The following is an 11,997-nucleotide window of genomic DNA, read 5'->3' as shown; positions in this document are numbered from 1 at the left end:
TCACATCCTCAGCCGTGAAGACCGATGCAAAGAATTCATTTAGTTTCTCCACAATATCCTTGAGTGCTCCTTTAGCATCTGGATCATCCAGTGGCTCCACCGGTTGTTTCGCATGCTTCCTGCTTTTGATGTACTTAAAAAAAAATTGCTATGACTTTGAGTCTTTGGCTAGCTGTTCTTCAAATTCTTTTTTAGCCTTCCTAAATATATTTTTACACTTCCTTTGTCAGAGTTTATGCTCCTGTCCATTTTCCTCACTAGGATTTAACTTACACTTTTAAAAAGAATGCCTGTCTCTCTCTCACTACTTCTTTTACTTTGCTGTTTAGCCACAGTGGCACTTTTTCTGTTCTCTCGGTTTAATTTGGGGTATACATTTAAGTTGAGCCTCTATTATGGGGTCTTTAAAAAAAAGTTTCCCTGCAGCTTTCAGGAATTTCACTTTTGGTGCTGTACCTTTTAATTTCTGTTTAACTAACTTACTCATTTTTGTGTAGTCCCCCTTTCTGAAATTAAATGCTACTTTGTTGGGCTGTTGTGGAGTTTTCCCCACCACAGGGATGTTAAATATAAGTATTTAATGGTCAGTATTACTGAGCAGTTCAGCTATATTAATCTCTTGGACCAGATCCTGTGGTCCCTTTAGGACTAAATCAAGAATTGCCTCTCCTCTTCCGGGTTCCAGGGCTAGCTGCTCCAAGAAGCAGTCATTTAAGATGCGGAGAAACTTTATTTCTGCATCCAGTCCTGAGGTGACTTGTACCAGTCAGTGTGTGAATAGTTGAAATCCCCCATTATTATTGAGGGTTTTTCTTTATTATTATTTTTATAGCCTCTCTAATTTCCCTGAGCATTTCACAGTCACTATCACCATCCTGGTCAGGTGGTCGGTAATATAGATCCCTCCTGCTACATTCTTCTTATTAGAGCATGGAATTACTAGCCATAGAGATTCTGTGGTACAGTTTGGTTCATTTAAGACCTTTACCTCATTTGATTCTATGCTTTCTTTCACATATAGTGCCACTCCCCCACCAGCATAACCATTTCTGTCCTCCTCATATATTTTGTACCCTAGTATTACTGTGTCCCATTGGTTATCTTCATTCCACCAAGTTTCTGTGATGGCTCCTATATCAATATCCTCATTTAATAGGTGGCACTCTAGTTCACTCATCTTACTATTTAGACTTCTAGCATTGGTATATAAGCACTTTAAAAATTTGTCACGTTTTAGCTGTCTGCCATTACATGATGTAATTGAATGGGACTTTTTCATGTAACTGTTTCTCATCTTATCCTACACCTATTTTATCATCTTCCATCCTCTCCTCCTTCCTAGGATATAGAAAATCTCCATTGATAGAGCCTCCCCTAAGGGATGTCTCTATCCCAACCATCTGCTCCTCAGCAGCAGTCAGTCTTATTCCAGCCCTTAGTTTAAAAAAAACTGCTCTAGTACCAGCCTTTGCCCTTTGATAGCATATCAGAAGAAGCCCCCGTCTCTCCCTCTTGATGGCAAAGAAGCAACGCATTCCCCACCCAAGAGAGCTGCATTAATTGAGCCTCTGTACCGCCTCGCTCTCTGTGGGTATATCGGAGCTGAACAGAGTTCTAGAAAAATCAGCCTGCACGTAAAGGATTCGTTTGGGGAGTGTCCCTGCAGCAGATGGTTTTTAAATGCTAGATTTTAGCTCTTGAGAAGCTGCTGCACGAATCTTTTGGCTTAGGTCAAGGACAGGTGCTTGAGCGCGGACAAACGCCATAATTTCACATTCATTCCGGATGCCATGCTATTGACATCACAAGGATGAAGGTGGTCCCTGAAGTTTCACTGTAGTTTGCCGTGGTCACAGGGTCAGCTGTAAGCGTTTATTTCTGGGTCAAGGTGCCTCCTTCTGGCTGCCAGACGCAGGACATGCTCCCTGATAACTCTGTCCAGCGCAACAAAAGATTCCCCAGCCTGCTGGGGCTTAACACGGTTTAAAGCCTGCTCAACTTGGAAGGGAAAAAAACTCAGAGGCACGACAGATGTGCCGTGAGGGTTCCTCTGCGGTGCATTATTTCAAAGAAGGTTTCCCCCAAACAGCCACGTGTCACCAACAGGGCGAAGAACACGGCAATGGACCGTGCCTGTACTCTTAAGTGCTGCCCGTCCCCAAGAGGTTACATTGCTTCAGCACAGCAGTAGAGCGCACGGACATGTGGCATGCTCATCAGGGAAAGGCATAGCACACACCTGCTTCAGCATCGAGGCGAAAGGCATGTCACACACCTGCCGCTGCTGAGCTGCGACCTGCTGCTTCGGCTGCGCAGTGCCATGACCCGGCGGTAGCTTTTGGCATGGTGGCAAACAGCTGGTGTCTGACATGCCTGTATCGTTCTACATTCCACGCCCCCCCCCCTTCTCTCACAACACCTGTCAGACCCCCAGCAATACAGGTATGTGATGTCAGGGCCTGGACAGAGGTGGAAGCCATCAGATGAGGAGTGTACTCGTCTCACAAGTCAGTTCCCGTGTCCTTCCTAAAGGAACACACTGCGACAGTCATGCTACCCCGAGAAGGTAACAATTTCCCCTCCCCATGAAACAACCATAGCTGCAGGATTGCAAAACTCAGATGCTCCTAGTGTCCGCTGTAATGTCTACTACTAACCTAGCCACGGACCGGTGTTTTTAGGTGGGCAGTATTTGGAGAAGTTGAACATTCATCCTTTTGCCCCGAAACCCGCCTCCACAGTGCAGTCCAGAAGGCTATCTACGCGGCTGTAACACGGTGGGTGGAGAATCGATTGTTTTAAACCGACTGCTGTCAGCTCAATCAGCACCTGAGGCCAGGCACCATCCTGAGCTCTGCTGCGTGGGTCCCCGGGGGAAGTCAGCCCTATACCCAGCATATTGCAGCTTTTATGCTGCAGCGACCATGCTCCTGCGTGAATTTCCCATTAAGTGACTTATGTACATATTACGGTTTCATTTAATAAATACCACTTCTCTGAATCAAAAGTGGAAAAGGCCTATGTAGTACAGCGTATCGCGGTTACTCCCATTATAAAGGATGCTAAGGCAGACAGACAATGTTAACTTGCTGTCTTTTTAATGCTACATCTGTACCTTGCAGACTTACGGCCTTTAGAGAGAGAGAGAGAGTTATTGTAGGGGATTGTCTGGAGGTCTGTTTTTCTCTCTCAGATGGGTCAGAACCAAGAACCGGATACAGTTCCTCTTAAATAAATAGAAAGACTCCCATTGATTTCCATGGAAACTGGGTTGGGCCTTTACACCCCATATCCGAACCACCATAACGCCCTTAGGAAAAGCCAAACTCAATAAGAATTTTATAGCTGGCCTCTGACTCAGTCACTGACTGAGCCAGATACCTGGATCCCAACGTGGCCCCCACACGTCTGAAAGTTGATCGTGCATTTCCCATCCTCGTTTTTGCTCAGTCTTTTCTCTACTCTATGCAAGTGGGTGCAGAGTCAGCGCCAGGAGTTCATTTATCTTTGGCAAACTGGCAAGCGTTATGGACTCCTAGAAATACAGGGGTGGAGAGAACCTCCACAAGTCACCCAGTCCAGTCCCTGGCCCTGAGGCAGGATCCAGTAAATCTGGACCATCCATGATGGATTGGAGTTTGCTCAACTCGTTATGAAAAACCTCCAGTGGGATTCTACAATCTGCCTGGGAAGCCTGTTCCAGAGCTTAAATTACTCTTCTGCTTCGAACGTTTTTCCAAATAGCTAAATCTCCCTTGTCCACCTAGTGTCACCCACACAAATGCTTGCTGAATAAATTGGTTAGTCTCTAAGGTGCCACAAGTCCTCCTTTTCTTTTTGCTCTACCCTTAGGAGACCTGTTCTGCGTGTATGACAGTGTGTGTCACTCTTTTTTTAATCTCTGTGTGCGCCTGCCTGCCTCTTTGTCTGTCTGTCTCCCTGGGCGTGTGCCTGCCTCTCTGTATTGTCGATGCAGACACACTGGCCCACTTTTGTGTATCCTTTTCTCCTCCTTTGTCTCCTTTTCTTTGGCTTTGACTCTTTCAGGTGCCCCAGCAGTTGCCCTCGCGTGCTGCTGGTTGCTGGGAGGTGGCTGGCCGCTGCTGCGCTGCTGTTATGGAGGGTGTGAATGCTGGCTGTTGTGCTCCGCTGGGGTGGGGGGCGCGGGGAGGAGGTAGATGATGAAGATGATGATGGAGGGGAGGGGTGATGATGGTGTTTAATGCGGGAGCGCAGCTCCCTGGGGAGGTGCCTGAAAGGCCGGTGCGCTCACCAGCTGACAACGCGTGCTCCGCTCCAGACACTCAGCACTGAGGCCAGGAGCCTCTGCCAGCCAGCCAGTCTATTGTCAGCCTCGCTCTAATTAAGAAACGCTCACATTACCGCAAGCCACCCCCACGCGCTCTGTGGTTCCTCTGCCTCTCTTTTATCTCCTCTCCCCTTCCCAGGTTTAACTCTTTCTTCCTCTCCGGGCCAGAGGTTGAGCCAACAGCCGCCAGCCACTTGTAAGGCAGCAATAAACGGGGGCTGGGACACCGCACTGCAGACTTTACTTTCTCTCGCACGTGTGCACTGGGGGTGCAGGAGTTTTGTTTAAAAACCACCACCCCCCCCCCCCCGGATTCCTCTGCTTTCTAAGGTTGCATAATAGGGAAATATTCAACTTCCTACTGCAAACTTTTAATGAGAACTTGCAGGCAACAGGAGAAGGGACTCGATCCCGCCTCCATTGCGGTCAACAACAAAAGCTCCAATGTCGATCCCAAAAATACACTTACACTGTAACTTTAGACCGAGCAACAAACCAACGCGAAACTCATTAGAGCAGGCTACCTCTTGAAAATTCCCACGGTCTGCCTGGTGGCCAGCGACTCGGTGTAGGTCTAAAAGGGAAGCTAAACCAATAAACCAAACCCTTTTGGCCAAATACGGATCGGCACATGCACAAGTCAGTGGAATCTCACACAAAGGATCCACGCCTCCGCCCCCCGCAAAACACATCGTATTTCTCATTCTGGGGTACTTAGGTTTCAGGCAAATTTCGACGCCTGGCTAATACTTTTATCTGAACTGGAGAGGCAGAAGCGTAAGTTAAAAATACTATGAGCGCACAAACAGCTCACACTGATCTGCTTCAAGAGGGCGGGTGTTATTTTAAGTTTATACTAGTGCTTATAGAACAAACACCGTCCTAAATTCAATAAAGAGATTTATCCACCTTCATTACTTAAAGCAATGTTGTCTCTGTTTGTTTGGGAGATATTAAGCATGCTTAGCTCGCAACACATAGTTGATTCCTTTGCTAGTATCTTGGATACTTGGATCTGACTTTGGAAGGTAGAAGCTAATTGCTAATAATGGAGAGAAAGGAACCAGCCAGCATAGCGGGAGTGGTCTGGCATATGGGGAATGAGCAGGCTGAATACTCAATATTCAAGTTTCCAAAATATTAATGAGATTATAGCAACCTGCAGCTATATGTTACAGCTTGTTAATGGAGTGTAAGAGTGTGGGCTGCCAAACGTTTGTTATGCAAACTCGAAAGCAGAACCTTAAAATGGAAATGTGTCCATGTATCGCTTTCAAAGAAGTGTCGAAAAAAAATAACTGAAGCCCCAACTATAGATGTGAAGATTAACACACTGCACGGCACAGTTGATCTGTCAATAGCTAGAACATTTCCTACTAGCGTGGATGATTTTATATATGCTTCTCAAATCACTTTGCACTCACAAATAGCGTGTGTCAGATTTTTGGAGAGCCAAAACCATAAACTATTTGGATGAAATGAGAAAAGCCTTCCGGAAAATTAAGATAGGGAAAAGATGTGGGAAACACACACACACACACAAATACATGCGCACAACAAAGGCATAACTAGGCCAGTTCCATTAAATTAATATATCCCAACGCTAATCCCCTGTGTTGCATCTTTCACTACATGTCAACTTTTAAAAAATTAATCTTGTTTAAAAGTAGTGAATGATATTTTTCTATGGCAGACCTATATACAGCACAATGAGTTTAAAAAAAGAGTTTTCTGTGCTGAAAGACAAACGCTTGCTGCCTATTCACTACTATGAAAACCTCAACGTTTTAGAAGTAAGTAGTCATCAAAAATATAAACCCGGAAACTATGGTGAAGTTTTGAAAGTGAAATGACCCTGCTGATGAACTTTTCACCCTACCCAGGTTGGTAAATATATCCCCAGCAGTTGGAGCGTTAGCGTGGAAGCAGTGACTTGATTCGTTTAAGCCACCCGAAGATGTTTATCTGCAGTACAGCAAACCCGGCAGTGCAAAAGGTTATCAAGGGGACAGGTGCATGGTTTCTTTCCTGAAGAGTGTCACGATCACCTGCTTCTTGCAGGCTGCCTGCTTGCTATCGGCACACCTACCGAAGCAGTTTAATTGATTGTCAGTTAGATCTAGGTGAGGTTTCACCTGCTGAACGTATGAAATAACGCAAAGGAGAAGGAAGAAGCCTGGGTAGAAAAAGACCGTCTCCGGTTGACGGAGTCGGTAGTCTTTACTCATGCAAAAATCCTGTTGAGTTCAGTGTCTGGTGCTTGTGTTCACTGGAAGTCTTGCCTTTGTGAGAACTGCAGGAGAAATCCTCTGTGGCTTTTCACACTTTTTTATTATTAAAGAAATTGGTTAAAGACACTGGGTCAAATCCCGCTCTCCTTTCCCCTGGCGAATACTCTCACTGAAGTTAAAGGCATTAACTTACTTGGGGAAGGACTTGAGCCGGTGTCTCAAGAAGCCGACCCTACAAGACAAAGTAATGGCCCGGTCCCTGCATCACTGAAAGAAGGGAGAGATTTGCACTTCAGTGAAGCACGCCTCAAAACCTTAAACACAGAACAAGGTGCTGACTTGATTTCCAAACCTCAAACTTGATTTTAAAATTGAGCACTTTGGAGAGTTGCATCCACAGTAAATTTTGGTCCGCGTTACAGGGAGACACCTTATTATTGACAGGCGCAGCCACACTAAGATATGTCACCAAAGGAACATTTTCGTTTCAAACCTTCAGGGTAGCTCGCTAATAGACATGAGCCGCAGCCCGCCTGTTTTATTTGCGGTAAATAAATACCTTTGGACGACAGGTCCACATTTCAACAGTAGCTGGACCCGATTTATGGCTTTCAGGACATCCAGATTTTCACGCCCGTTAAACGCCCTCATTAGAAATAGGATCCGCCAATAGGTCTTATTTGAAAATTCCAACATAAGGAAAAGAATTACTCAGGATTTTGCTTTTTTACAGGTGAATACTCTCGACTTTTATGCCCCAAAGCGATTATACCTTTTCCTTTACTGCTTGCTCCTAAACTTGCTCGAGAACTGCAAGCCGATCTTATTGAACTACCTTTGCCTCAGGACGGACCACCGGGGCCAGTCACTTCACACACAGAGCTAGGAGAAGGAAGGGGAAACTACCAGTCCAGTGCTCGTGACACCCCCCTTTCAAATCCTTATTGCTGGTCTGTTCAGCTTTCCAGATTAGTGTACGCGGCTTCCAGAACTCCTAACCAACTTCAGTTTTTAAGGCTCCCTCTAGCCCACGGCGGGATTGTACACTCGTTCCCTCTTCTCCTGCGATGAGCATGGTTACAGGAGAACCAGCTACGCTCATGCCATGGCTCATCACGGCAACTGCTCCGAGACCATGCGCTCAGTCCCGTTCCCATTGAAATCAACGGGAGTTTTGTTATGCCAGTTTTGTCGGTTTTCGTTACACTGGTGTAACTGAGAACGGAATTTGAACAATTAACGTCAAGGGGAGCAGGACGAGCCCCTCAGAGAGCAGAACGCCGATAGGGGTCCCACCCTGCAGCCCTAACTCAGGCAACGGTCACCTGTTGCAATGGGAATTTTAATGCCGGGACAAGCCCTCTCTTTCCTAACCGCAAAAGGGAAGAGTGGTACCTGTTAAAATGAGGAATAGAAGTATTGATAAAAGTACTATTGTCGCAGTTCTAAGCGATTAATGCCGTACATTATACAATTTATAGTTTTGGGGTAGGTCTAAATATCAGAGGTTTATTTGTTTTTTTGCACACAAAGGTGCAAATTACAGCGAACTGAACCCAGAGGTGGTGTAAATTCTGATGTCATTCAGATCCACGCCAACTCAATCAAATGCACTCACCCAGCCATCTCATGGCGATGTATGTTAGTATATTCAGAAAGTGCCCTTTTAAAAGACATCAGTACTCATTTTGAAATACAAGTGTTCTGTATACTTTTTATTATGGCTTCTGAAAAATAACAGTCCAACCAATCTTCCCCCCCATATTTATTTGATCTCAAAAATTACAGAAAACAATGGCAGCTGGCTTTGCTAAATGAAAAAAACAAAACATTCTTGTAGAAAAGTTAAAAAAGATAAAGCAGAAATAGTAGCAAACACTCCATAATAAATAAGTTCCTAATATCACAAAAGCAAAATAAAATTCACATAAAACGTTGACACTTGAAGAGCTTAAGGACTACAAGTGGCTAAATTAAAGAATGGTCTCCAATTGGCAGTTAGTTGCTTTCCTCTTGAAGCCGCATCTCCAGCCGCTGATAAAGTGCTTGCGCCAAGTTTCCCCAGAAGATGCCAACATCAACACGGGACTTTTAAAAATCCGCCTTTTCTCTGGTATTTACAGCACAGGAGTATGCTATTTACAATCTTTTTGTTTCCGTAACAATAAAATTCGGATACAGGACCGGCATTTCGGAAGACTTTTGTGTAAGTATCTGTGCAGACACAGAAGGGTGCCCATAGCATCATCATAAACGGTAACTCAATTTTAGCAAGGTAAGACTTCACAGTGTATTTGTTATCCGCGAGCAACTCAAGTGAAGCTCCGCACTACACGGCAGCACGTTGGCTGGGGAAGGGGGGGGGGGGAAGACTATAACAATCCCTATGCAAAGAAAGGGAAACGGGACGGGGTGGATAACGGGGACATTGAACCACAAAACAGCCATTCCCACAGACAAACCAAGGAGAAAGCTGGAGATTCATAAGCTAAAGGAACTGATGTTATTTTAAACTAGACCACAAAAGGCTGTTGGACAGCGAAGCAGGTACATGGCAAAGTTTTCAGCAGTCATAGCCCCCTTCTCCCCCTCCCGCCTGCGCCCCGGGCAGACTGGGACAGCTCTGGTTGTGGCTCTGCCCCTGTGGCCCCCGTGGTGCTGCTGGGCTCCCACCCTAGCTGCCCTCATCAGAGTCACTGTAGTGGGAGCGGGGCGAGAACTCTCCGTCGCTCCTGTGGGACCGAGGCGATGGTTTGCTCCTCTCCTGCGGCTGCCCGAGAAGGGCCGGAGAGGGGGCTTTCTGTGCCATCAGGCCGCTCTCCTGGAAGGAGGAGAAGTGCAGAGGGTCCAGCGGCACCGAGTAGCCCCCAGCAGCCGGCTGCTGGGGAAAGCGAGTCCTGCAGTGGCCGGAGGACGAGGGTTTCTGCTGCTGCCCCTGTCCTTGCCCTGCCGCTCCGGCCTCTGCTCCGGTTGACTCGTGGGGCGGCGCGCGGTGCTCGCCCTTGCCCGGGGTGTCGGCGGGCGCGGCCGGGCTGTGCAACAGCTCGGCCAGCGCGCTGATGTAGATCTGCGCCATCTGCAGGGTCTCGTACTTGGACAGCTTCTTGTCGTTGTTGAAGGAGGGGATGACATTGCGCAGCTGGTCGAAGGCGTGGTTCAGCCCGTGCATCCGCCGCCGCTCCCGGGCGTTGGCCGCCAGCCGCCGCTGCTTCTGCACGCCGCTCACCTGCTGCCGGAGCCCCCCGGACGGGGCGCGCTGCCTGCCGCAGCCCGACACCCCCTCCGCCGACGGGACGCCCCCTGGCAGCTTGCACAGTTTCCCCGAGGGGCCGCTCCTGCAGCCGCCCAGGTGCTGCTCGGCTCCCCCCGCCTCCAGCGACTCCTCCTCCTCCTCCTCTGCTCCGGGCAGCAGGTATCTGGGGGAGGCGGCCGCGGCTGCGGGGACGCGTGCCGGGCAGCACATGCCCAGCCAGGCAGGGGGGAAACCGCAGCCGGGATGCTCCTGCCCTAGGAGAGTCTGCTCCAGCTGCTGCTGGGCCCCCAAGTCCCTGCCGCCTTCCACCCACTCGGCGGCGGCCGCCCGCAGGTGGCTCATAGCGCCGGGCGCTGCAGACCAAAGCGGGGGTGGGAAGCAGGGAAGCGTGAGCCGGGGCAGAACAGCCCTGGCGAGTTCTGCTGCACGCGCCCGCCGCCTCTCTCACGCGCGCCCCCCCTCCCACCTCGACCCTGGCTCCGGGGACCTCGCACGCGCACACACCGCTCGCGTGCAACCAGGCTTCTCCGGTTGCGGACGCCGCTGCGCCCCCTTTAAAAAGCGGCACGCGCCGGGGTCCCCCCCCCCCTCCCGCCGCCCGCACCGCCTCCTCGCGCCCCACCCTCTGCCTCCCGCCCTCCTCGCGCCGGTCGCGTGGCGGCTCAGCCAATGGAGCGCGCGGGTCTGTCGCGTGCTGGGAGCCAATGGCAGGAGGCGCTTGGCCCGCCCCAGGGGAGAAAAGTTGCCGAGGAGACTCCGGGGATGGGACCCAGACGGCCGTACTCCTCCCCTCCCCCCGCGCGGGTGGGCTGCGAGGTGGCACAGCGGCCGTGACGGCTGGTGGGGAGGGGGGGCGGCGCACAGGGGGAGCCCCAAGAGGGCGAGCCAGCGAGCGCGGCCTCCCGTGCCTGGGGGAGTTGCACCCGCCCGCGGCGCGCCGAGCCCGGGGCCAGGTGTGCGCCCAGCGGCGGGAGGGCGAGGCCGACACGTGGCTGCCCTGGGCTGGCCAGGGCCGGGCCAAGGGCTTTACGCCCGTGGGCGTGGCAGAGGGGGCCGGGCGTCCGCCGTCTGAGCGCGCCAGGGACGCCCCGGCAGGAGCAGGCCACCGAGGGAGCAGGTGTGCGCCCGGGTGCCGCGGCGCCGTGTGTCACCCCGCGCCCCACCGCCCCGGGGGAACCGAAAGCGGGGGAATCCTAGCGAGCGGGACTTCCAAAGCCACTGGCCTCAAGCCAAAAGCACGTCCTCCACTCCCTGCACAGCGATCGGCCCTGCGCAGCGGGCGGACGGTAGATCCAGTAAAAGACACCTCCCCTCCCACCCAGCTGCACAGGGCACGTTCCCGGCTCTGCCAGGTGCCTGGAGAGCGCGCCCTGCGCCGCTGGCCTGAGGACAAGAGAGACAGATGTACCGAACCTAGCGCCGTGTAAACGCCGCTCTTACACACGCCACAGGCAGATTCCGCAGTGCCAAGTGCTGTAGCAACCTCCACCAGCACCCAAGCGGGGCGCTGTGAAGTCCCCCCCCCCTTACACCCCCTTTAAACAGGAGCTATTCTCGTTCGCTGTTGACCAGGATAAACGCACCACAAGTGCTAAATTCTTCAGTGCCGGACCCGTCCTTACCTACATCCACATTTAACCTGCCCTTTAGCCCTAAGATCTCAGCCATTCAATAAGGCGAGAGGCTGATTCTGTCAGTGGCACAAATCAATCCGCGATCAAGCAATTCGCGATAGCCGCGCGAACACGGACATCTCTGTTGAGATCACGGAGGGCAACAAACTTATTTGAACGCCTTCTGTCCCGCGCAGCAGCACAGTATTTAGGGCAATTGTAGGTCGTTGCGAGCCTGGCTGCCGGTGCAATGCAGACGACGGAACAATGCCTCCTAGACAAGCAGTTCAGGGCCATCTCAATGAGGAGGAGGAGAGCAGCGGCGTCCCCTGAAGCAGAGTTTGCAGGGCAGGAAGCATAAGCGCCCCCGAGCTACTGCCACGGTCTGGGTGGCGCCCAGGCACGCACCTGGCTAGCTTTCCTTGGGATATAAGGAAGTATATACACAAGGCTGCCCCTCTGCACTCCCAGTCTCAGCTTGTTAGTGCAACTGAACGGCATAGGGCGGGGTGGGGGAGAAAAGGGAGGCTGCCTGTCTCACTTATCGAAGTGGGAACATTTCCTCGAACTGGAATCGCTTAACACTTCCCA

General features: G+C 50.7%; 1 protein-coding gene across 1 annotated transcript; it reads right to left on the bottom strand.

Annotated features, from left to right (window-relative positions):
• Nucleotides 1-8,247: 8,247 nt before the first annotated feature.
• On the bottom strand, nucleotides 8,248-10,316 carry ATOH1 (atonal bHLH transcription factor 1). The gene has a single exon (XM_048847077.2). It carries the CDS (start codon nucleotides 10,133-10,135, stop codon nucleotides 9,215-9,217), a length of 921 nt encoding a protein of 306 aa, XP_048703034.1. The 5' UTR covers nucleotides 10,136-10,316; the 3' UTR covers nucleotides 8,248-9,214.
• Between the last annotated feature and the right edge of the window lie 1,681 nt (nucleotides 10,317-11,997).

The sequence above is a fragment of the Caretta caretta genome, chromosome 4, assembly GCF_965140235.1.
Source record: "Caretta caretta isolate rCarCar2 chromosome 4, rCarCar1.hap1, whole genome shotgun sequence".
NCBI lineage: Eukaryota > Metazoa > Chordata > Testudines > Cheloniidae > Caretta > Caretta caretta.
This window is presented reverse-complemented; position numbering and strand designations above follow the sequence as displayed.

Excerpts from the sequence above, each read along its gene's own strand:
- ATOH1 (XM_048847077.2), bottom strand. The coding sequence starts at position 10,135 with ATGAGCCACCTGCGGGCGGCCGCCGCCGAGTGGGTGGAAGGCGGCAGG.